The sequence below is a fragment of the Periplaneta americana genome, chromosome 4 (assembly GCF_040183065.1).
Source record: "Periplaneta americana isolate PAMFEO1 chromosome 4, P.americana_PAMFEO1_priV1, whole genome shotgun sequence".
NCBI classification, from domain to species: domain Eukaryota; kingdom Metazoa; phylum Arthropoda; class Insecta; order Blattodea; family Blattidae; genus Periplaneta; species Periplaneta americana.
In genome coordinates, this window is record NC_091120.1 from 140,137,488 (window position 1) to 140,164,534 (window position 27,047).

The 27,047-nt window shown below is 33.2% G+C and overlaps 1 protein-coding gene across 1 annotated transcript in view; it reads right to left on the reverse strand.

Moving 5' to 3' along the window:
- Ino80 (chromatin-remodeling ATPase INO80) overlaps nt 1–27,047 on the reverse strand; it is a 454,888-nt gene that overhangs the window by 379,456 nt on the left and 48,385 nt on the right. The window contains exons 8-11 of the mRNA XM_069824011.1: nt 25,594–25,752; nt 21,323–21,492; nt 11,120–11,351; nt 7,224–7,311 (exon numbers count right to left, since the gene is read on the reverse strand). Of these exons, the coding sequence (XP_069680112.1) occupies nt 7,224–7,311; nt 11,120–11,351; nt 21,323–21,492; nt 25,594–25,752 (649 nt within the window). The remainder of the gene's footprint in view (nt 1–7,223; nt 7,312–11,119; nt 11,352–21,322; nt 21,493–25,593; nt 25,753–27,047) is intronic.

A 27,047-nucleotide genomic window follows, 5' to 3' on the forward strand; every position in this document is an offset into this window, starting at 1 on the left:
CTGCATTCTCGTTTCCCAGGATTCCACAATGGGATGGTATCCATTGGAATACAATTCTTTTATTGAGTGATATTAATTGAGAGAGCATTTTAATTATTTCTGCTGTTTGAGATGAAGGTGTGTATTTAGACTATTCATAGAATAGCTGCTTTGGAGTCTGACAATATAACTGCATTCTTAAATTTATTGATGTGGCATAGAAGATTCCTGAGACTTTCACTTATTGCAATGATTTCTCCATCAAAACTTGTTGTTCCATACCCAAGAGATCTATAAAGTGAGAAGAGACAGCACGTAACACCTGCACCGGCACCTTGTTCTCTGGAGATCAAGGATCCGTAGTGTATAAATGAAGCCAGTTTTGTGTAGGGTACCTAATATTAATTGTCTCTAAAGACAATTGTTTTAGTATTTCAGTGTTTACTTCTGATTTCAGTATTTCTTCCGTTAAATTTCGATTATATTCTATATTTAATAGAGTTAAAAGGTTTGGTTTAATTTGTAAGTTTTCTTTTAAATTCGGGATATTGATTTTCTGTTTTAATTCTTCAACAATGGATATGAAACTTTTTTGAGTTTTCAATCTACAGAGAGGACTGTATGAATGCCAATTGTTTCCTGGTAATCTGATAAGTTTTTCATATTGAATCAGTGCTTTTTCTTCTATTGTCATTTTGATGCTGTTAATATTAGTGACGAATCTCATAGAATTTATTGGAGTTGTTTTGATTCCACCAGTAATGAGTCTGAGAGCTTGGTTTTGAACATATTCTATTTCGTTTATGAAAGGTGAAGTAATTAAAATTTCTCCGCAGTATGTCAGCACTGGCTGTATAAACATTTTGTATGTAGTGTTCAAAGTATTCCTAGAGCATCCCCATTTCTTTCCTGCTAGTCTTTTTAGAAGGGAGAATCTTTTACGAGCTTTTTCAGAAATGTATTTCAAATGGTTGCTCCATGTTAACTTACTATCGAAAATAACTCCAAGATATTTGGATTCATAAGTCCTAGGAAGGTGTTGGCCATTGTATTGGATATTGAATTCTCTTTCTTTTTTACCAAGTGTAAATATTTGGTAGTTACTTTTGCTTAAATTGAGTATCATCAAATTTGATGTATTCCATTCATGTAGTCGATTTAGAGCTTTAAGAGCAGAATTTTGAATTTTGTCTCTATGTCTGTAAGATCCGGAAGTCCACAAAACTATATCATCTGCAAATAGTGCTGTTTTCATGTTTGATTCCTCTAATAGGGAGGGTAAGTCATTTATATAAATATTGAATAAAGTTGTGCTGAAGACAGCGCCCTGAGGTAGACCTTGATATGTTTGTCTGTAACTAGAAAGTGAGTTATTGAATTTAGTGGCAATGAATCTTTGACTAAGGAATTCTGATATCCATCTGAACATATTGCTTGAGATACCTAATTTCTGGAGTTTTAATAATAATTTATTTCTCCAAACAGAGTCATATGCTAACTGAAAGTCAATAAATATTGCCAAGGTATCTTCTTTCTTGTTAAAACTGTCTTTTATTTCTTGGCAGAGGCGTATGACTTGTTCATTGGTAGAGTGTAGTTGTCGAAAGCCGGCTTGTCTTGGTGATAAAAGATTTTGGGATTCTAAATACCAAGTTAATCTGTTGGAGATCATGGACTCATGGTTTTTGCTATCATGCTTAATAGTGCTATTGGTCGATAACTATTAACATCATGAGCATGTTTCCCTTTTTTGTGAATTGGTACAATGATTGCTTTTTTGCCAAGCTGCAGAAATTGAGGTGTTCCATGATAAATTGAAAATGGATAAAAGTACAGACTTGGCTTTTTCCCCCCCAGATGTTTAAAAAATTCGGAATGAATGTTGTCGGGGCCAGGAGATTTCTTGGTTTTTAAATTTTGTATAGCTATAGTTAATTCTTTGAAAGTAAAATTTTGATGAAATATTTCAGGTTTTGTGATATTACTAGTAATACTGTTTTTATTATTTTTATGTAATTCTCTTTTGATAAATTTGTCAGTTTTTTTGATATTGGGATGTAATCTGTGAGAGTTTGAGTAGTGTTTATTAAATGCGTTTGCTATATCTCTACTATCTGTTAGCGTTTTGTTATTATGAATAATAGGTTGGCTAGGATTTTCCTGTGTATTGGAAATATTCTTCAGAAATTTATATGTTTTAGTGCTATCGGTTCTGTAATTAATATTAATATTATATGTTATATGTTAAGGACTGCAATTTTATCACATTATCTATCTGATACAATATAATATTCGTGCCAAGTAACAAAATACTATCAGAGAACTTCTGAATGAAATTTTTCCAAGGCCTAAAGTCATAAATGTCAAGAGGCTAAAGAATCAGAGTTGTATGCTTTGGAATTGTTAACACTTCCTCCATTTTACCTTTTGGAGGTATTCTTTCTATAGCCTATCTACCTCGGTAAATGGTCCGCAAACATACAAAAAGAATGCTATGATCACTCACAGATGGAAAGTATACTCTTGAAACCACTTGAAGAGATGAGTTTTCATAAGCTTCCCCGATTTTGAGGGCAATCCATAAACATTTGGGGCCTTAAATATTTTCTTCTTCATGATGGCAATGGAGATAGACTTATATGAGTGTCAAGCAATTATTTTGAAAATTCATATCTCGAAGGCTAGGCCTTCTCCAGATGTAGAAATTTATAGGGAGATTTCTTATTTAAAATGGAACGTGTGGGAGAAAAATTGTTGTGAAAATCCATTATCACTTGGTGAACTTTCCTTGTCACCTAGAATGAAACCAGCATTAGCAACATTGAGGTTGCAGACATATTGTACAGTCAGGCCGACTTACAGTTTGTCAAACCTGCTAAAAGAAATAATTTGATGTTGGCTAATCACCTGAAATGCTAATGTTAAGGGACCTTCCCAACTGACAGTCAAGACCGAAATGAAGAATTCATTACTGTGGCAGTATTGTAGGATGGTCTCTACTACTAGCTGTGCTATATACACGCACCCTCTCACAATCAGATACTTATGAGAATTAATGCCTGAAGGTCTTGCAGAAAGGGAAAGAGAGGAAAAACAAAAACTTGGCGTATTTTATGGGGTTTTACTTAAAGTAGTCAGACTATGATCAAATATTGTTCTTTTAAATAGCTATGTTCGCTTCTCTGAATGACAGTTTCAAATACATAGGCCATTCTGTGATGACTACAGACTAGTAATAATCTTTATTCTATTTCCAATTGTTTATTCTACAAGCATGTGCTGCAAAATGATTGGTTGTCGGTTGCTAAAGCCAACAGGTTGACATCTTCCTGGAATCTGCCAGTTTGAAGCATTTTATTTCTCAGATTGGGACACATTAATTAATTTACTTATTTATTCATTTGCGTGTGCATAAGTATATGTGTTTGTGTGCATATGTAGGTGTGTGTGTGTTTTTTAAGACAGCATTTTCCATTACTGCATTCAGTAACACTACAAGGAAATGATTAAGATTACAAAAATTTGAAGTATTTTGTTATCAGATTCTCATTACTCACTGGCCGCATACAACCATTTGCTGTAATTTTTCTTAATACTCCCCCTTCATTCTCGTAATTGTCTACATTAAAATATTAGATATGGCACTGTTTGTTCTGCTCTTTTACACAGGCAGATTGCACTTGGATCAATGTAGATAGTATCTGATTTCTCCCTTTTTTCTGTTTCTAAAGTCTGATTCATTCTTTTGTTGTATACAATAATTCCTCCCTTTTCTGCCATTGCTACTTGTCTTGCCAGTTTGTCTGCTACTTCGTTTCCCAAAATTCCAATGTGTGCCTTCACCGAAGTATTGACTAGTTTTTTCTTAGAGATTGAATTATTTTTTCCTGATATTCACATATGCAACTATCGCTTAGAAGATTCATGGTTATTTTGATGTCTGTGTATATTCCTGTCTTTTTGTCATTTTGATGAATGTTATGAACATCCATCAGAATCTCCAGTACTTTCAATATGCCAATTCCTTCCGCTTGATATTATTGGTGTAATACTCGTGTAATTTATATTGTAGCTGTTCTATATTTTGCCAGATTTGAATATTGTTGTATCCATTCCTACCTGTCTTTGAATTTCACTTCTATCTCTGTATGCTGGTACTGGATAGAAGTAGGCCTTCACGACATTTTTTGTTTATATTTATATTGTATCAGCAGAGTGAGGTCATTTTTCCACGATAATTGGCACACTGTCTACCCACCTATTTATTTATTGTAGAATTACAAAGTATTCACATTTTTCTGTGCCAAAAGTTTTATTTTTCTTCCCCACTCGTCCCTATCCATTAACTAAATTAATTAATCCTGATAAGTGAGAATACCTAGCAGATTAAAATTTTAAAGTGAATGAGAAATAGTAGGTAAATTTTGTTTGACACCTTTTCACTCAGAGAATATATTCTTTTACATGTCGGTACCACAAATGTAGGACATGGATACCCAGCTTTTCTCTTCTAAAGAAAACTATGCTAAGTACAGTAAAATCCCTCGTATCCAGCACCCAAATAACCAGCAATACACTGTTACTTGAACCTCGCAAACAATGTGCAGAGACGAATCTTTAAATTTACCACTTGAACTCGCCCATTTCAAAGGGGTGTTGGACGAGTCTAAATAGGAAAGTGTGAAATTCTTTGTTCCTACAGTGCGTAAAAGTTTCATTCAAGTGATAAATTGTATATATAAACAAGCAGACATTAGAAATATGCTAAAGAGGTTCAAATCATCGAGCACTACATCGTCTTCATAGTTGCGACGTTGACTATACTGCTCTTCATGTCACGTGGCCGTTATTTAAAATTGTCATAAGTTTACGAAAACGTTTAGTATTTTTTACACTATTGTGTATTACAATAATTATGAACTAATGAATGTACATTACGTATTCAGTACTGAAAATAAACACTGTATGTATTTCAAAACTTTATTTTTAAATATCTATATGAAAATTACTAAATTTCAACATGGGAAAAAATGTTTGTGCGGTACAGTATGTCTTTACATAACCTATAAACGTCTTTTCCAATTATCCGGCAAAATCAGTTATCTGGCACTGGCTTTGTCCCACAGTTTCCGGATATGAGAAATTCTACTGTATAAATATCAGCCTTCAAAATCTATTGAACCCGTTCACGTTTGAATTCTCAAACTTCAAACATAATAGACCACAAAAAACAACAACACACTGAATTCCTAGTCCAAAGGAATGGTGCATCAATCATGTATTCTTCTGACTTTATGTGGGACTACAGAGTGGAAGTAATATAACTGTGCAGAATTTAGCAGTTTATTCCTTCAATAGAGTACAACAAAAAAATTGTAGTATCATATATTAGTCTCAAATGAACACTTTTGTCAGAAAAAAATAATTTTCACCTAAATGTTAACACTGTTTTACTCAACAAGTACTAATTCTGATTTTTACTCTTATCATTAGAGAAACTGGTAAGGGATGATAGTTTTTAAATAAAATGACAGTTTTCTTGTAAATTAAATAAAAAGATTAATATGTAAAATTATTTTCTGCCATTAGGAAGTCTGGCAACCCTACTGCAATGACTACAGGACAGAATGCTGCTATTCACACCAAGTGTGTGGGTATTTTCTTAGGTAAGCTGGCAATGCACTGTTGCCAAACTATGCAGACTTTCAGCCTGGTTTTCTAATTAACCATGCACTTAATTACAAAATTCATAATAGGTTTTTTGTTGTCTTCTTCAATCTGCACAGTTATATCTAGAGACGAGAATTTCATGCAATTGCATGTTTTTATAGGAACATAGGGCATAGCTCAAACTTAGTACTTATCCATTTCATTACTTTTCGGTTCTAAATATGTGTACTTTTTCCGTGCATATTTGCATGTTTTGATCATTTTGGGGATAAAAACATGCATAATGCATATTTAAACTATTTTTGGATTAACCATGCATATAATATAAATCATATTCAGTTTAAATGCATGTTTTAACGTTTTGAGTGGACACCACAGTTTTTCGATTTTTATGTCACTTATTTTAGCTTCAGGAATCAGGATTAACGAAAGAAAAGAAAAAAAAAACTAAATAATAGAAAAATAAAATAAACGTTAAGATTTTCACAATACGATGTTAGAGGACCTTTCCCCGAACGGAAGTTCACTTTTACTGATGACCCTCTACAGACTGCATATCATAAAAGGATTTATTACGTTGGATATTTTGAGAACAGTAGAGAGGAAATATAGAGGGTTCAAGAAAACTGCTGTCAAATAATTTAGGTCAAAAGCACCCTCTTTCAAGGAGGTTGTAAATACTCTCTCTTCCTTTTCCAGTACCAGTAGCAATTTAGATTCTTCTAAAATTGAATCATTCGCTAAACTGTCTTTGCAGTGTGTGAACCTCGTAAGTGGTTAATGTGCTTGTTTATTCTGTTAATGTGGTTCTAATATGCCTCCAATTAAAGGTTCCAAAAGTGTACTCTGCACAGTTCATTAAAGGAAAAAATTTTATTAGATCAGATGGGGATGTCGTATTCTGCAAGTGTTGCAGTAAAGAAGTAAGCACTGCTGTTCTGTTTCCGAATATTTTCTACAACAGTTGTTTTTTGCAAAACATTACAAAACTCTTTAAAATAAACTGGACAGGGTCATAAACGCGAACTGGACTATGATTCTTTTGTTCAGTGAATTAGGTTATTTGTGGCGGAAACTTGAATGAAGAATTTGACCTGACACGGTCACAAATATGTTCATTTAAGTTTGCACCCATAACTTCTTGTGATGTAGAGAGATCATTCCCTGCCTACAAAAACATATTGCCTGACAAACACAGGAACCTCACAGAAACCAATTTAGAAATGTTATTAGTTGTTAACTGTCCAAAAAAAAAAGTGAAGTGAAATAAATTTGGAACAAAAATGAAAGTGCATATTTTAATGTATTTTTCGTTTGGGCGTGCATGTTTCATAGTTTGATAGTGCATGAATCCATGCATATTTTGGGATTTTATAGTGCATGAAATTCTCGTCTCTAGTTATATCACTTTCACCTCCACCCTGTATATGCTTACACCTTCATATCACAAACTAGTTACAAGCTGCAACTACACAATGGTTAACCACTTTTGAACTGCATGTTGATAATCACAATATATTTTTCAATTTGCCAAAGTTCTTACGAGTTTAACATACATTATAAATCATACTTACCATATTTCTCAGCAATATGGCAGAGGAATGCTATGGATTGCACTGTCTTTCCTAAACCCATCTCGTCTGCAAGAATTCCGTTAATTCCCTGGAGAGAAACAAAGTTTCAGAGAATATATTTATACAATATATAATTAAAAACATATTTTAGGACACACTATGTTGTAATAACAAAAAATCTGTAAAGTCAAACATGCGAGCTTTTCCCTAACAGTCTTACTAATAAAAACTCTTATACAGACGTTTAACTGTCTTATACTTACACAATAGCTAGCTCGTTTATAAGTCGTGTGTAAATTCCTTATTAACAATCACTACATAGAATAGAATATAATGTTTTATTTTGCATGGAAGAGTTAAGGTCATAAGCCCTTCTCTTCCACTCACTCAGCCTTAATCAATACAATAAAACATGCCGGTACATATTTAAATTATGAATATTTACAATACACTTAAAAGATTCTCCAGCAATATTCTTCAGTTAAGTTTTAACGACTAGCACATGTTTATTTAAATTGAGATAAACCTATAAGAAAAAGTAATAACTTAATTAATGAGCTAATTTAATTCAATTCAGTCTATATCCAATAGGTAAAGAATTATAATTAAGTTGAGACAGCTAGTTGGTTAAAATGATAAGAATTAATTTAATATTTAATAGAACTATGTTATAGGGAGCAAAATATAAATCTAAAATATATTGATATAATGAGAATATTAATGTAATGAAATTTTGACATTAGAGGTTTTGTATTCTATTTAGAGAACTTAATGGTAATAATAAGAATGGACAGATGTTAGTTTCATTATAAGTAACAAATATTAATCAGTAATTATTAATTAATCTGTTAAGTAGGAATTTATGTAATTTTGACCTAAATGAAGTTATTGTCCAACAACTCCTTACATCACTCAGAAGCGAGTTCCAATTTTTAGCAACTGACACTGTATAGGATGAAGAATATAAAGATGTCTTGTGGTATGGTATAATACGACATACGTCATATACAGTGTAACTGTTACACAGCTACGTCATAGTTTCGTCATTACTTCATTACGAAAGGTAATAGAATATATGAAGTTTTCTACTGCATCCAATAGAGCACTCTAGTGTGCCGCGTTAAGGATTGATAGTACAACTGGCTCTGATTGGTTACCATGTTATATTTTGGTCAAAGAGTACAACCTACAGTAATATTATTCTAATTATTCTGTGCTCTTTGGTTTGTTCTTCTGTGGTTACAAGGCAACTATCATAAAATGTCAGTCGATACGAACAGCTGTTAGAAAGGTGGCAATTTTTTCTCTATATACAATGCTTAAACAAGGGGTTTCGTGTATGTAACTATTGGAAAGCAGACTGTTTATTCATCCATTGCTTATGTATGTTTTATTAGTAACGTCTTCTGTCCCAACTCTACATAAGTCTCATTTAAAAACTATACACGGTTTATTAGTAAGACCGTAAGAATGTAATGTAGCTTACTTCTTATTTGGTTGTACATGTGCATCCACACACATGCCCTTGTGAACACAAACCTCTGAATATTAGGGCAGACAAAGAAAAAAGACAAAGAACAGCAAAAAAATTAAAAGAGAAAAACAGTGTTTGGAGAGGAGTATCAAATGTTGACGACTAGAACAATGTTAAATTCGAATTTTTCACAGATATAAATTCAGAAGTTATCAGTTTTGAAGAAAATTTAAAACTTTTATAATATTCCATTTTCGAATTAAGAATTATTCCCAATGGTAGACCTTCTATTCTCGTTGCTTTGCAATACCAGCAAATATGCTCTGCACCTAAAATTTGGACTCGGTTAATCTGGCAAAACTTTATTTGTGAAGTGGGGCACTGGCAAGGTAGAATTCTTTACCTCTAATGATAGGTGAGAATAATAACTAGAGAAGTTGAATTTAGTGTGGTAAGCAATGTCCACTACACTTTCTTAGAGGCCTCTAATTTAGTGAAAGCTTTTCTCATGCCTATGACACACAACCTCCAACTTTACTTCCCTACTGAAGTAAGCCATGCTATATAGATTTTTGTCCTTAAAATCCATCATCTTTAACAGTTCTGAACCTCTTACCCTTAGATATAATAATAACTTGAAACTATATTAGTTGAACCATTAAGAGTGTTATAATTTAAACAGGTTATGTACCTTAGACAGATGGGTCCCCGTTCAACTAACACAGTTTCAAGTTTTAAACAAGTGTTAACATGAACAAAAAACAATGATATAATAATAAGTACAGGTAGTAATCTGAAAGAAAGATAAATATTATTACATCTATTATTTTCTATTATGACAGTGGAAATCCTATAGTTGGTAATTAAGTAAACTTTCTTCAAAAGTCTACAACTGACACAGTTGCCAGAAAATGTATAGAGGTGCAAGGAAAAAAATATTACATTGAAATTAATTACTGAGATTTTTTGCAGTTGAAAATTAGATAAGAAGTGCAACTTATATTTAGGCCAATATGGTAATCATATACTTTATTTCTTTGAGATTTACTTCCAAACCTATCTCAATGCCAGAGAGCGGAATTTTAGGCCCTAAAAAGTGGCATTTTAGGCGCCTAAAATAGGCTCTTAAATCCTTTATTTAGGCTCTATAAAATAAAAATTAGGCTTTTTTTTGTTAAATAATGTCACTAATATAAGATTCAACATTTATTTAATGCAAAATTCTAGGATTAAAAGAAACTTCCAAACATTTCACAAGGGTACACATGCATACACAAAATGAAGACATTCTGTCTTTAAGGTAGTGTTTTTATTCAACAGTCACATTTCCATAGTTTGCTTCACAGTAGATAATCAGCACCTATTGTGGGTAATGTGTCGCTCACTGCTGTACTTACAAATGGTGAGAAAAAAGGAAGGGGTTGTTATCTGTCTTGGAATGTAAGAGAATGCTTATTCGGATACAACCCAGCGAGTTTGTGTTAAATTGCTGACAGACAGAGGAAGATATAATAATAATAATAATAATAATAATAATAATAATAATAATAATAATAATAATAATAATAATAATTTGTCCTGCAGGAGTTCTTTTACATGCCAATAAATCTACTGACATGAGCCTGTCACATTTAAGCAGACTTAAATGCCATTGACCTGGGCAGGGGTCGAACCACCAACCTCGAGCACAGAAGACCAGTGCTATACTGACTATGCTACCCAGGCCAACTGAAAGTTGGAATTTTAGGATTGAAAAATTGTAAGAATGAAAAGGGGTGGCCCAGAGGTACTTCTTTATTGTGTTGTTCACTGCTAGGAAGGAGTTGTTATCCATCTTAGAATGTAAACGGTACAGGCTGTTAAGAAAAACAGTAAACAGTTACGAAAAATGATGCAAAAATTAAAAAAAAAAAAAAAAACTTAAAAATAGGCACTAACGTCAAAATTGGCATTTTTAGGCGTTATAAAACCCATTTATTTATACCTACATTTCCATAAAAAATGTAAAAACTAAATCTCAAGCCTGTATATATCAAAGAAAAAATAGGGTTTTGCCTAAATTCCGCTCTCTACTCATTACTTGTCTCAAGCAAAATTCCTGTGTTTTCCCTGATAGTTAGAGGTCAGAATATACAAAAAGTAAGTCAGGATTAGTACCAGAACCAGAATAATGGATATGTTGTAGTTGTTTTCTAATGCCAGGCGCTTGACAATAAAGTCATTTGACCTCCTGCACTATAATATTTAAATTGGAGTGAAAATGGCAAGTTGTAGCCGATTTAAGTGATATAAGTTGGAGGATCTGTTTTATGATCCACAACATACATGAAAATTTAATTCATAAATAGATAAAATAAAAAAAGCTGTGAGAGACTGAAATGGAAGTTTTATCATAACATCATCTGCAATTTTATTAACATACCTGATCATAGAGATTAGCAAGCCAATTCATTCCTTTAAGTTGGTAATGCTTGAGATTGCCCATGAAGATGATAGGCTGAGGTCGCTCTTCATCTGCACTAATGCTCGTTTCTGTGAGCTTGAAATCATCAGTTAGTTCATGTGCAACTCCATGAGCAAATTCTCGTGTTCGGTTCTGCTCTGCTTGGAATGCATCACGTACATTTTTCTTGGCTTTCTGCTTCATGGTTTCACTATAAACAGTAATGTATAAACTAATCAGTATAGAATGACAGTGGCATTGTTAACACGTATCTCATTAATCCAAATGATATTCATGACTTCAAATTTTTTATCATGTCTCCAAATGGATATTGCTGATTACTTTACTGAGAAGTGCACAAAATTACTGCACACTAAAGTGTCACAGTTTAACCAACATCATCCAACCAAACAACAACTAAAGAAATTTTAAACCAAATTTAAAACTAGTCTACAAACCTTATTCAGACACTAGATTCCTTTAAAATATGAGACAATATCCTACATAAATTTCATAAAATAAAAAAAGAAAAACTGTCATTGTATATTACAGATACATTTGTCCCTCAACCTGCAGTTGTGAACGAAATTCCTCCTTGGAAGTGGATGGTTCCAGAACACAGAGTACAAATACCAGGAAACAATTTTACAAATGCTTCTACACTCCTCTTTCAGTCAAATGTAATGGAATTAATGTGCAGTAAATACAAAGACTATCTACACATTTATACAGATAGCTCATGAAACCCTGATCAGGATATCAGGAGCAAGATATGTCATTTCAAAGTATCAAGAAAGTTACTTTATATCACTTCATCTTCCTCCAGACTCAATACTAAACTTTTGGCTATTGATGCTCTTCAACACATTTCTCAAACTCCTAATAAATCCATTTCTATATTTATTGATACCATGGGAGCTATATTTAATACAGAATACGGCAAAAATATGTTATGGTTTTTGAAATGAGAAAAAAACAGTTGTATTTTAATGAAAGTTGTTTATTTGTTCATCAAAGAGAGATGTTGTTGCCATTTAATAATGTATAAGACCAAATGCAAGTGAATAAAGATTAGGTTATGCAAATAACACCATCCAAATTATTCCATTTTTTCTCACGTACTCCTGAAGCCTAACTCTGAAGTTCGACACAGCATGCTGTACCATATCTTGCAATAATACCATAATTCCTTGACAAAGTGCTTCCTTCAGGTCATAAATTCTGGAGGGTTTCATCATATGCATTTTCCTTGTAAGGCAACCACAAAATAATCACAAACACCCAAATCGGGCTAATGTGAAGGCCATGGTATGTTGCCATGGTAGGAAATGACATGTCAAGGAAATGTTTGGTTTACAACTGCCATTGAAGCCCTAGATATATGCACAGTTGCATCATAATGTTGGAATAAAAGTTTATGAGTAGCAATGCGATGCCTGCAGAGTTCTGGTGACAGCATCAGAACATTGTTTTCCAATGGCTACTTTTGGGATCATTTAACCCATTTTTGCTTCTTTCCTCCCAGTAAAGAACACTCAAATTTCTGCACTGCCACTCTTCTTTCTTCAGTATAATACATTGAAGCAGATGTTTTATGTTCATTGATGATCCTGGTATGCTGCACAGTGCACATTCTTCTTGTTGTAAATTCCAATCTTGCAAAGATGTGATGCAGGGTAATCATGTCCTGTATTCCTGAAAATAGCTACAGCTTTCTCAGCATCAAAACGTAGTGAACCAAATTAATGATAGCTGTATGACGACCACCTTCCTCGAAAAAAATACGGGCCAATTATCCCGAATCTAACCACCCCATACCACACCATAACACGTCCACAGTGAAGGAGAGGCTCATAAAGAATGTTTGGATTTCTGTCTGACCAATATCGAAAGTTTTTATTGACACAACCAGAGAGATGAAAGTGTGCTTCATCACTAATCATAATAACTATGATTCGAGCATAGTTTCTGAGAAAGCTCTTCAGTTTTCCCAGTCACGACAATCCAAATGCTGCACATTATCAAGTTTTAGGGGTGGACATATATTTATATATTTCCTTACCAATCAATTGGTAACATGCAGAGCAGAGGTGTGTTCAAGTGCTGAATGTTGAGAGCTGTTCTGAATTGCATGTCTCACTGTTTTGATGTTTTCTGGTGTACAAGTGGTTCTTGACCTTGCCGTTGATTTGCATTTGATGCAAATACCTGGTATATAGAGTTTCATGGATCCATCTCAACTAAAGTCGCATTAAGAAAAGAATTCATCTCCTTCCCATCCTCCCCACATGACTCTCTTAGTCAAAGCTACAGCAAACTAAAAAGCATAAGATTTTTTTGCTAGACCACCTTTATATGCACACAGAACTATTCCTATTCAAAATAATAATAATAATAATAATAATAATAATAATAATAATAATAATAATAATAACAAGAACATCATCATCATCCTTCCAAGTATTAACCCTTTTGGTCTACTACGATCATAGTAGAGAATTTTCTTTCCATCTTTCTTTGGACGACCTAACGATCATCTTTCAGCTATATGGTAATGGAACATGGCCTTCGAAATTCCGGTGAGAACAATCTCCATAGATAATTGTATTTCCAGATGTAGTACATTATAGCCTGTAATTTTAATTCTTGTAATATATCGTCTTTTTTTTATGGTTCAGCTTCGTCCATCCTGCTGTTCTCAGGAAGCTCATTTCACAAGCTTTTTTTTTATTTACACAATGTAATGTACAGTATAGTTTTGTTATTACTGCATATGTTCAGAACAATATTCCATTTTTCAAAATGTTGTACTATCTGAAGATATTAATGCATATAAAATAAGTAGAGTAGTGTTGAATATAAAGAATGATGATTCTGATACTATTTTCTAAATAGAGGATGCCATACTTCTTAATAATGGATATTTATTTTTCCCCCCAGCGGTGTCCATTATGGGAAGTTTCACTGTATTACAACTAGTATGTAACAGCCTAGATCATATATACCCAGACTGCTCGGCATTATAAACTTTGACAGTAACAACTTTTGTCAGATTTACTATGCTGTCATGTAGTTGTTACATAAGGAGTCACGTAATAACTCCCATTTGAATTGCATTAGCGACTGTACTGCCATCTCGTGTTCGTTTACGGCAAATGGGTGATGATCCTGGCGGTTGTTCTCTTCAAAGCGCAATTGATTTTAACATAGGAATGAGTATTCTATATGTGATCTGGGATAATAGTCATAAATGAGCAACCTGCATCCCCATTGTGGTATAATATTGCTGGGTTTGAAAACGGTAGTCAATTGTAGCACCTCTTTGTTTGCTGTTTAAATGATTAAGTTTGTGCCATACTCTACTATTGGCTACAGTTTCGACTCGCATAGATTTATGGATAGCTTCACTAGGTGGTAATCGTTTTTCAAATATAAGTTGAAATGAACAGTCTGAACCATTTTTTACAAATTAGTAAGAGCACTTCACTAGATACATTTACCAGTCTTTGTGATCCAGCTCTCCTTTCTTAGATTTCCGAATGTAATGAACAAGTCCTCAAAATTGTTCTAACCTAAATCACATCTATCAATATCATTTTTTTTTTCAGGACCTAAAATCATGTCCCTACAAGTTATAAATCAGATATGTAAAGGTGTACACTCTCTCCAACTATTTATTATTTAAAATATATTTTGCTATGAACTGAATATTTTCCGCAATAAGCAAATATTTTAGAATTATCAATATTTATTTCCATGTTATATTTTCCTGCAATTATTTTAACTTTGAAACCTGAAAATTATAGACCACTATCTGAGGATGCAACTTACGTGGGGTAGTTCACCACGCGAGTTACAAGCAAGCTTCCCCCTTCTTAGGAGGCCCTAGTTCTTTATGGGACACAGCGAGCTTATTCATTCATTCATTCATTCATTCATTCATTCATTCATTCATTCATTCATCTGAGGATGATATAAAAGCTAAATCAACAGTAAACAATATACTACTACTACTAATCTACTTGATATGAATTGTACAAATTTGTACAGCTTAACGAAAGTATGTTTGTAAATTGAATTAATCTGTTTACTTTGTACTGTATATGTTTGTATAGTTTGGCTGATGAATTGTATATGATTTAAACTGAATAGTTATCTGTATAGCTCTATTGATGAATTGTTTATGTTTGTAATTTGAAGTAATTTGCATCATATGTATTATCAATTTCTGTATACCTCATCTGATTGAATTGTTTATGCCTTAAATTGAATTAATTTACTTGCTACATATTATATTTTATAGCTCAACTGATGAATAATTGTTTGCGTTTGTAAATTTAATAATATGATTGGCTATGTACTGTATATTTTTAGTACAGCCATTGATGTAGCTCAGTCGGCAGACTCGCTGGCCTGCTGATCCGGAGCTGCACTCAGGCTTGGGTTGGATCCCCCGTTTAGTCTCAATGATTGGTTTCTTCCGAGGTTTTCACAGCCCTGCAGTATATATAATAACTACACTCCAACTCTGGCTACTAGCAAAGGCATCTATAATGAACACCGATCAAAATACCCCTCATTTCTCGTGAAAAACAACAACTGAATAGACTACAGTGGACTATAGTGGACTTTATGCTATCAGCAAACAGCTGGATACATTAAGGGCCGAATTCATAGTCAACACTTATCGTACGGAAACACTTAAGCAGTTGCTTATAATAATTTCCAATTCATAAATCCCACTAAAGTGAACACTTATTCAAATAAGGTAGCTTGTCAGTTTACTCAAGTGTTTCCTCATATGCATTGTAATCAGCTGATTCGGTATGCAATAGGTGATGATTATGATTTGATTTAATTTAATTTATTGAATTCTGTAATTAAAATGAAAATGAGTTTCGGCAAGCAAAAGATATATCAGAGATATGGAAAACCCTTTAGAGATGTATAATGATCAACAATTTAAGAGGAGATACCGTTTCGACAAGAACACTGTTGTGAATATTCTGGTGTCTCTCATTTAAATTCACAATACAACCATGAGTCTTACAGATTTCGTCACTGCTGAAAGTACTGGTTGCTTTGAGATTTTATGATGCAGCAGCATTTCAGGTAGATTTAAGTGGCTTTTTTTTTTTTTTCGAAAAATATTCACGTCCCAACAAAGTTTATTTGCATTTTTGTTTGTATTCTACCCAAGGAATAAACTGTTAAAATTTGCGTAATTATATCATTTCCACTTTGTTTAGCATAAAAATAACTGAAAAATAAATTAAAATGATTTACTTACAGGAATATTTCCGGAGTTTGCATTAAACTAAACTGCAATTTTGTTCCATGTCAATTTCTTCTTTTGGAGAGAACAATTATTATCAATTTTTTTTACTTTCGACGATATCTCCATATTTCATAACTAGTTATCTTAGCTCACTTCTTTCTTTTCTGTAAAATGCTTTCTGAACATCTTGTATAATTTTTAGCTCTGTAATATTTACTTATGTATTTGCGTATGACAATAATGCCGACTTAACAATTTGAAGGCACTGGAAAACAATTGAATGTAGGAAAGCGCTCGCGTCTAGCCATGTTGCCATATTTCTTTCGATGTCAAGTGAATGCTCAGGGCATATGAATGAGTAGCGTCTCTGCAATACGATCTGAAATAAGTGCTAAGGAAATGCTCATTACTTAAGTGTTTCCTCATTTTATAAGTGACGACTATGAATTCGACCCTAAAAAGATTGATTGATTTCGAGGTTTACCCCAGCCATGGAACTGATGCCGGATAGTCTATGATGAGTCCTCAGCCTCACTTCATTTCACCCCCTTTGATCTGATTACCTGGTTGGGTTCTTTCTGAGGTTTTCCCCAACCATAAGGCAAATGCCACATAAACTTTTGGTGAATCCTTGGGTCTCACCTTATCTCACTACATCTCGCCAAAATATTGTAAAAAATTGTAAAAGATTGTAAATATTGTAAAATGTGTAAAAATAGTAATTGTAATCTTGTAAAATTTTTTACTTGTTCCACATCTTAAAGCTTCTATGGAATATAATAAATGAAATGAAAAAAAAAAAAAAAAAACACTACCTAATGTAAATTTCTTTTAATTTGTATCCTCCTATGAGGCATTTCCAAGGTACATTATAAAATGAGACAGCAGACAAAATTACTAAGGACTAACAGAAGAGAACAGCTTCCATTTCCAAATCACGTCGTCTTGACATAACTCTGTGGTGCCCGGGTAAAGGGGTATAAGTCCAAAAAAAATCGAAAAATGAGTTACGTATGCCATGATGTTCGGAAAGGCATATTCTATAATTGGGTAAAGGGACATAAGTCCATCCAGCTCAGAAAAGGATATATAGAGATGTGAAAAAGGGTATTAATCCCAAAAAGCTAATGTTTGTTTGGGTAAAGGGAGATAAGTGTACTTATATCCATTTACACGATCTGGAATTGTACGTACATGTTTGATACTGAGCTTATACCCTTTTACACAACCTCTAGATGAAGACACGTGTAGACCTGTAACACCATACTTAAAATTTCCTGGCAGTTTGGCAAATATACTATATCACATAGCAAGAATAACAATATTTTTGCATATTTGATGGCTCATATATCATTCGAATAATTCATGTGCTGTACCAACATTATGCAAGATTATGGCATAACAGCTACATTGTTTAATATCAAATTAACCATTGAGAATTGATGGACAGATGGTTCCTGTATGTAAAAAGTGTTTCTTGGAAATGTTTGATGAGACTATCTCTTCCTTCTAAATCGATACTGTGCAAATTCGAAGCCAGTAAGTCGCACAATCTATGAACAATTATTTCATGAACAGTACAAGCGTCCCTATTGCAATATCAAAATCTGGCTGATAAAGCATATCTTGCAAAATCTCAAGGCAAAGTATATGCAATCAGTGGGTTATTTTACGATGCTGTATCAATATCCCATGTTATTTAACATCTGAATGGAGTGAAGGTGATAAGACCGGTGAATTGAGTCCACAGTTCAAAAATAGCACAATAATTATTACGATTCAATTTGTGACAAATGTATTCACAAAGTCACGTGAAAGTTTGGTTGTTATGTTATAACATTTGACTTACATCAATGTTTACAGACACCAATGTTGAACACTTCTGTTGCTTTCTACAAGCGTCAAATTTGGACTATTAATTTGACCGTACATAACTGTAAAGACGGACAAGTCACATGTTTTATGTGGCGTGAAGTTGATGGTGACCGGGGGAGCTAATCAAATTGCAAATTCAAAATTTCTCTATAATCTGCCTTTCCATGTGAAACATGTAATAATGATGTATTCAAATACATGGCGGGGGGGGGGGGGACAAAAAGAAACTCTCACATGCTGTCTATGTATGTATCTATTCTGAAAAATCATCCACACTTTGAAACATTGAGTCGCAAGTTTTTTATAAAAGGCCACATTCATGTGGAGTGCGACTCCATCATGCCTAAATTGAGGGAAAGAAGAAAAACTGTAACATAAAAATCCACATTCCTCATGACTGAATGCAGCTTGTACGACTTACAGGCAAAAAGAAGCCATTCAATATCACTTGTCTACAGTGATTTTGCTACTGAACAAAAACAATACCAATCCTAATTCGAGTGTGCTGATTACAGATCTGAACTCCGTTCTTTTCTATCACGCCACAATTTTAAAATAATAATATTTTTAATTTTTACATTTTAATACATTTAGATACATTTAATTTATTTTATTGTGATTTTGCTACTGAACAAACACAAGTGTACCAACCCTAATTTGAGTGTTCTGATTACAGATCTGAAGTCTGTTTTTTCTATCAAGTCCCAAATTTAAAGTAATAATATTTTTAATTTTTAATTAGACCTATGATGTGTGACACTACGCTCAGGTCAAAACTGAGTGTTCTTGAACTCGAAGCTTGGAACACATTTGTACTAGTGTCAACTAGGTTTTTAGGAAATTATCGAGCTGATAATTATGCTGAGCTAGTATATAACATACTTAGAGCATTTCAGAATCAAGGTTGTTGCATGTCTTTAAAAATGCACTTCTTCATTCACATTTTGACTTTTTTCCATCAAATCTCAGCGCTGTAAATGATGAACATGATGAGAGGTTCCATCAGAACATATTAACGATGGAATTCAGGTATCAGGGTTAAGGGTGTTTGAGAATAAGGTGCTTAGGAAAATATTTGGGGCTAAGAGGGATGAAGTTATAGGAGAATGGAGAAAGTTATACAACACAGAACTGCATGCATAGTATTCTTCACCTGACATAATTAGGAACATTAAATCCAGACGTTTGAGATGGGCAGGGCATATAACACGTATGGGCGAATCCAGAAATGCATATAGAGTGCTAGTTGGGAGGCCGGAGAGAAAAAGACCTTTAGGGAGGCCGAGACGTAGATGGGAAGATAATATTAAAATGGATTTGAGGGAGGTGGGATATGATGTTAGGGAATGGATTAATCTTGCTCAGGATAGGGATCAATGGCGGGCTTATGTGAGAGCGGCAATGAACCTCCGGGTTCCTTAAAAGCCAGTAAGTAAGTAAATAACAATTTACAAAGAATATGTCAACTAAGCTCAATTTATATCTTTGACTTTACGGTACAGATATGTAATGAATAGTAAGATTTATAATTAATGTTACAGTCCCATAACTCAAAAATCTGATGTGGTGTGATAAATCTGATTACAGATCTGGAATCAGCGCATCAATTTCAGTGTAGAACACTTGAAATTTCCTCAGTAGCATACAAAAAGTTTCTTTTTTGTAGACCAGTGTATTCTGACTTATTCAAAGATGCTCTCGAAATGAAGAAAACCACAGAATAAGGTGAAAGATTTCTCTGTAAAATAATGAAGTGGTTAAAATTTACAAAGGCTGTTGACATGGTATTGTTTAAAGAAACACTTGATACATGAAAATATTTCAAGACATTGAATGTCAGACGAAAAGGACAATCACGTAATCTACTCCAGTTACCTGTTTTATGTCAAGGTCCTATACCAATTTCTTGTCAAAAGAAGAAAGATTGATTGGACCTGCTACCACTCGTTCCAAATATATTTCATTCCTTTTACACTGCACTTCCAACAACCTCAGCAGTACGAGACATCTATCTTGACATAATCGAAGAAGTCGAAGATTAGTGATTTTGATAATGTTAAAGAAAGTGCTTATTAATTTTTATTGTCCATACGTTTAAATTGTTATCTTATCATTCCTTAGGTACACTGAGGCAGATACTATTTTGAAAATAACATTTTATTGACATTGGAACATCTAATACTATTGGTGTTATGAACTGTAAAATTTACTTTCTTCTTAAACTTTGCTTAATTTTTTTAATGCAGGTGTTCAGCCATCTTGGAACATTTGTGTAATTTTTAATAGTCATTATGTTTCATAATATGAACTTTGTGTGTTTATTTTGCAAGAAATATTTTGGGGTAAAAGGAGATAAGTTGTATGTAAGTTTGTGTAAAGGGGGATAAGTTGTCCAAACTTACTACAATATAAAAAATATTATCAAAATATTGAAAATAAGCAAATGTTTGTAATAGAACTTGAAAAGCATTAAGCGAAGGACAAAATAACCAGAGTACATTGTAAAAAGAAATACACTGGGATTTACAGATTTGTTGCAAACTTTCTTTTTGCATTTTCTCAAAAGTTAAATTTAACTTATACCCCTTTACCCGGGCACCACAGAACTGTAGCAGAAACTAGCAGATGTACTGTATGAATATAGAATATTTCAACTAATAAAATCTTTATAGTTAAAAATTTGTCTGCAACACCAAAACTTGACTTAGAATAGGATACTTCAAAGAAACTCTTCTACCACATCTCAAAAGAAAAGCAATCAAGTTACAAGGTTAACCTTAACCACCTGGCATCTGTAATTACAGAAAGAACAACAAATATGATCTTCAACTATGTATAAATTTAATATTCTCATCTTCATAAATGTGACTGGACTCTGTATTCTGACTTAAAGCTTAGCTGTTACTGTGTGTGACTATTCATTTCAGTGGTTGAAATATGTAAAATGTATTTAAAAGAAATAAAAACACAAAACTACACATTAAAAACTAGACAACATTTATTGTTAGCTCAAAGTCGTATAAAATTACCTGTCATAATCATCAATGGCAGCTAACCGAGGTATTTTTTCTTCTTCTAACTGACTGAGTATTCTTAGTTGTTCTTGATGATTTGCACCTCCAAGCTTACGAGACATGAAATGGGCATACAGCTCTGTTTGTGTAATTAGGAAATTCAATTTCCTCTGCTGCCGCTTAGCCTAAGGCACAAAATCATAAGTAATTATTAATAAATCAACTAATTCTCTTCTGTCTTCAGAATATTGCCAAATAGTGAATTACATAGAGAAATACATTCATACGTTAACAAAACAAATTTAATGTGGAAAAAATCATAAAGGTACAATAGTAAGACAGGAAACAGTGAAATAATTTCCTCTCTTCGTTAATTTTTATAACCCTTGTATAATACAATCCAAAGTAAGTGTTAAAGGAAAGTTTCCTGTTATTATAAAAGGTAACTTCAATACAGTACAGACTAATGATACAGAGGGTTTACAATCTCGAAATACTGAAATCACAAGTAAACACTGAAATAATGAAACAATTGTCTTTAGAGACAATTAAGATTAGGTACCCTCCACAAAACTGGCTTCATTTATACACTGACAGATCATTGATCTCCAGGGAACAAGGTGCAGGTGCAGGTGTTACATGCTGTCTCTTCTCACTTTATAGATCTCTTGGATATGGAACAACAAGTTTTGACGGAGAAATCATTGCAATAAGTGAGTCTCAGCAATCTTCTATGCCACATCAATAAATTTTAAAATGTAGTTATATTGTCAGACTCCAAAGTAGCTATTCTATCAATAGTCTCTAGACACCACACCTTCATCTCAAACAGCAGAAATAACTAAAATGCTCTCTCAATTAATAACACTCAATAAAAGAATTGTATTCCAATGGATACCATCCCATTGTGGAATCCTGGGAAATGAGAATGTGGATGCTTTAGCAAAGAAGGGCAGCACTGCTACTTACAGACCTGTTACTAAATCTACGTATTACTCTGTGAAAAGATTTATTAAATCTACATACTTAGACTTCAATAAACAAAATTTGATAACACAATCTCAAGGGAAAAAATGGAACTCTCTGCATCATAAACCACAGTTAATTCCCGATTTAACTGCATTTAGGTTGGCAACAGGCCATGACTGTTTGGTCAAACACCTGCACAGAATTGGAATATATCAGTCCCCTAACTGCCCATTGTGCAACTCAAACCAAGAAATGGATTCGGAACATCCCAAAATCTGTGCTTCAGTGACTGACCATGACAATATCTTTGAAAAATGTTGGAGTGCAAGAGGTCAAATGACTTTATTGTCAAAAGCCTGGCATTAAAAAACAACAACAATCTCGACTGCCCCCATGCTCCTCTATATAAGTATATCCAAAATCCCTAGTACTCAGGCAATCAGATGCTGCACTTATCAACAATATCTGGTACTTGGGTGATCAGTTATATCTACTGCAATGCAGTATCTGTGAGGTTGAGGTGAATTTTAAAACATGAAGTATAGTGGAGAACAGCATCTGTTATTCGTGAATACTTCTGCTAATTATTGTAGATCGTATTGTTAGCGTAGACTTAAATTTGTAACAAAGTCTCAAGAAAGTCAATGAAAAAAGAAACTTTGTAAGAAGCTGATTCAGTGTTGGTCAAGAAATCAAAGAGGAGAAGGTTTGTTCTAAGAGAAGAGAAACTGAATGCAATTGGACCAGCATTAGAAAGGAGTCCACGGAAATCTGTCAATCATCTAGCAGCACAGTATGCAGTCACACACGGATCTGCACATACAGCAACAAAATTACTGAACTTATCACCTATAAGATTTCAGTGGTATGGTAACACTAGATTTCAGTTTTGTGATTGGTTGTTGCAGGCTGTATATGACGGGATTGTGAATCCAGAAATTACATTTTTTTACTGATGAAACATGGCTACTTTATCAGGATATGTAAATTTCCAAAGAAATCATTACTGGAGTTCGGAAGCAGCTATCAGTTACATGAGCGCCCATTACAAAATATTTGTAATGTTCTTCATAATATTACACAAGTGGTGTACTGTTAGCCAGATAGCTAGGGTCTCTGCTTTCCACGCAGATAACCTGGGTCTGAATCCCAGCAAGTCCAAGTGGAATTTGTGATGAACAAAGAAAGTGCGTGTTGTTAGGTTTTTGCGACGTACTCCTGTTTCTCCTACCAGGAGAAACCATTGCTTCATTAATCATCATCATATAATACTATGCAGTTTGCCTCCTATGGTGTACAAAAGACAACACTTACAGCAGCAAAAAGAACTACAGTTTTAGCATGTCGTTCATAAATGGGGTTCATTCGATAAATGATGTACATGTGTAGCTACTATGGGATGAAATAACATCACACAAGAAGAATGGATCCTAGTATTCAATAAGATACTGAAGCGATGCAAAGCTTGTCTACAAGCAGGAGGACATCATATCGAACTTCTGTTGTGATTATTTAAAGTAGGTCCTGTTAGGGTGTGTGCAGGCCTGGTAAACTGTAGATATATGTTGGGGAAACTCAAAATTGGAAATCATGTCGTATTGGTACCAGGAAAATGAATTCAAATAAAATTTTATGAATGACAAAAAGTGTCACCAAGTATAAAGATTAAATAAAGATGATAACAAGAAACACAAATAGTTCTGAAAATAAAAATATAATTTTTACGCTCAGTACTTGGTATAACAATATTTCACAGAATAAAGAAACAAGAGATCATGTTAACATTACTTTTTTTTTTTTATTTATTTATTTATTTATTTATTTTTTTTTTTACGAAATACACTGCTCAAAATAATTAGAGGAACACTTGTAATAAATTGAATAAGTTAGTGTCTTTTGAAGGTGTGATGCTGAAAATTGGACAATATGTAAATTGGAACATTAATTTAATCTATGAATACAAATTTTTAAGATCCATGGCCGTCTAAATACAGAGTAATTACCTGAAATAATAAATATGGAGAAAGCTTTGATTACGGAAGGCACTGACAACTTCTAAATTAGATATTAATTACTGGTAATAGCTAAGCACAATAGTAATTCTTTTTCGTTTTGAATATTTGCTGTTGCATAATTATGGTCTCGATGATTTACACAAGTTGCAACAATCTTCCTTATGAAAAACTATGTTATTAACTTCAGTTATAAGAGCCAACAAATGTGTCACATAAACAAATAGCCATAAACAATACCATTTGTCATACAATACATTAATGGAAGCTAATTTTCTTCATTGTTTTATTGTTATATTTTAAACAACTAATCAATTAGCAGTAATTATTTTAACAATTTATATGTAACTATTTTAATTTTTGACGTGTTTGTATTTTAATTCAGTAATGTGTTCATATATTGTTAGATTTATACCAAAATGATCTGAAGATGGCAAACATTTGCCGAAAAAGTTCATCTATGTAACATTGTCACACACATCATGCTAATCTAGTGAATACATTTCACTTAGCAATTGATAAGCTTTTAAGACGGCAAACACTCAATAAACTTCTATACATAAGTAATGGTAACTCCTCGTGAATCACACCATATATACAATTTGAGTAATTAGGTATGGATAATTTTACAGCTGTTCTTTGTACTGTTGCGTGTCAGTTCTAATCCCAGTAGCCTGACCTTGACTAATCTTGGATTATGTTGTTAAACTCTGGGCATAAAATATTCCTATCAAAATTAATTTATTAATTACGTAAAGAAAATAAACTTACAAATATTTTTCACTCCATTAGTTTCATCAGACAATAAATCCAATCATCAATGTTGTCATTAGAGGAATCATCAGTGTTTTTCACTGTCGAAGAGATGGACAATAACAATGGGTTTTCCATGCATACTTTTAAGACATTTGGAATCTTTTCGAAAGATGTTCTTGAAGGGAAAAGGAGTAATCAATTTTTTTATTATTAGACGAGAAAATTATGTGAGAAAAATAAGATTCTGAAAAATGCCTATGTCCTAAATCTTGAGGTGGAGTTATGTAAGAGGAGAAATTATGCGAGTAACTGTGGTATTGAACGGAATTTGTTCATACACAGTATCAAGTTATTTGATCAGAAATGATGCACATGAAGACATGAAGACGACAATGAGACATAATGGAAGAAAGACATGTCAAAATAGACAGTAAATAGTGAAATAATGTCAACTATTCTTTGTTTGTTATGATACTGTTCTTAATATACTCCAGAACAAGTTTTCAAAGATTTTTTTCTTTAAATTGTAAATGTCAACATTTAACATACCTCCATTAGTTCTCCATCCAGCTTTCGTTGTTCTTCTGCTTCCTTTTCTTGTCTTCGTCTTGTTTCTCTCTCTACTCGATCATATCGTTTCCAATAAGCTTGCATCTCTCTTGTTAGACGTTTGGCCCGCCAAACTGTCTCTTTCATATTTTTCTGAGACTGAAAAAGCAACACAACACATGAAGTTTAGTTTCTCTTACTGCTCAAAAATTATTGGTAATAAAAAAAAAATCAAAGTAACACACTTTTCTATGCAAATACTACCAATTATTTTAATTACAAATACACAATTTTTTTATCAACAGTAATCTCACTAGACGTTTTGATTTATCTAGAGAAAATCAAAACTCGAGTGGGATTTAATTGACTATTACACGATTAGAAGAAAGTATATAAAGATTAAAAGTAATGAAGTACTCCAATACAATAAAATATTAATTGACTTACGAAAATACAACTGTCTTCAAATGTATTATTGTACCATCTCAATATTACAAATATTACGCTAGATGCATGCTAGATGGCAGTAGTGTCTTTATACAGACACTGTAATGATTACTATTCAATAAATCTTAATATTAAACAATCTCTGATACGTGACTATCCATAATATCATATAGCAGAAGTTCTTTTTATCCTCTCAGAGCAGAAGCTATAACATAACCTAACTAATATACACAAGTGTTAGAAAAGTTTTAATTAACGACGATGACATAAAAAATAAACATGAATCATTTTAAAAGGAATAATTATTGAATGTACAATTTTCAAATTTGAATGTGGTTGGTGGTTCAATTGATGTTATATTGGACGTGTGCATAATAGAAGTGGAACTCGTTGATTTAGGCCTACATGGTGTATTCAACTTATTCAGGATTTCCGAATGGTGCTCTTCATTTATTTGTAAATCTGATTTCAGAAGATGCATAGGTATGATCAGTGATTTTTATTAATTCTTGTTCTTGAATGCCAATGCGAGTCATATTTGATACTGCTGTGCATCGACTGGAGTGGTTTGTAATTTTATATATATTTTTGACGTCCAGACCAGCGCAGTTTCAAATGTTGGCTTACAAAGAAACGAATGCTAGGGACGCAATAAAATTAAACAAATGCTAGGGACGCGATAAAATTAAACAAATGCTAGGGACGCGATAAAATTGTGCGATAAGCAGCCATAATTGGTTGAAATACGTCCTTTCGTACCGTTTTATTGGTCAAAAGTAGTATGACGTAGTAAGAGTGTAATAGTCTTCATAAAAAACCAGTACATTTCTATCAGACATACTGACGAGAAATAGTTTCAATGTTAGCTTTCTATGCTGGAGGTGACAGTTCTAACCCCTACAATTCCAACAATGGGAGCTCATGGTCTGAAAAAATTATATTCATGACACGAAGGAAAAAACAAAGTTTTTATATCCCAAGAAAAAGGCCAATACTTATCGAAACTG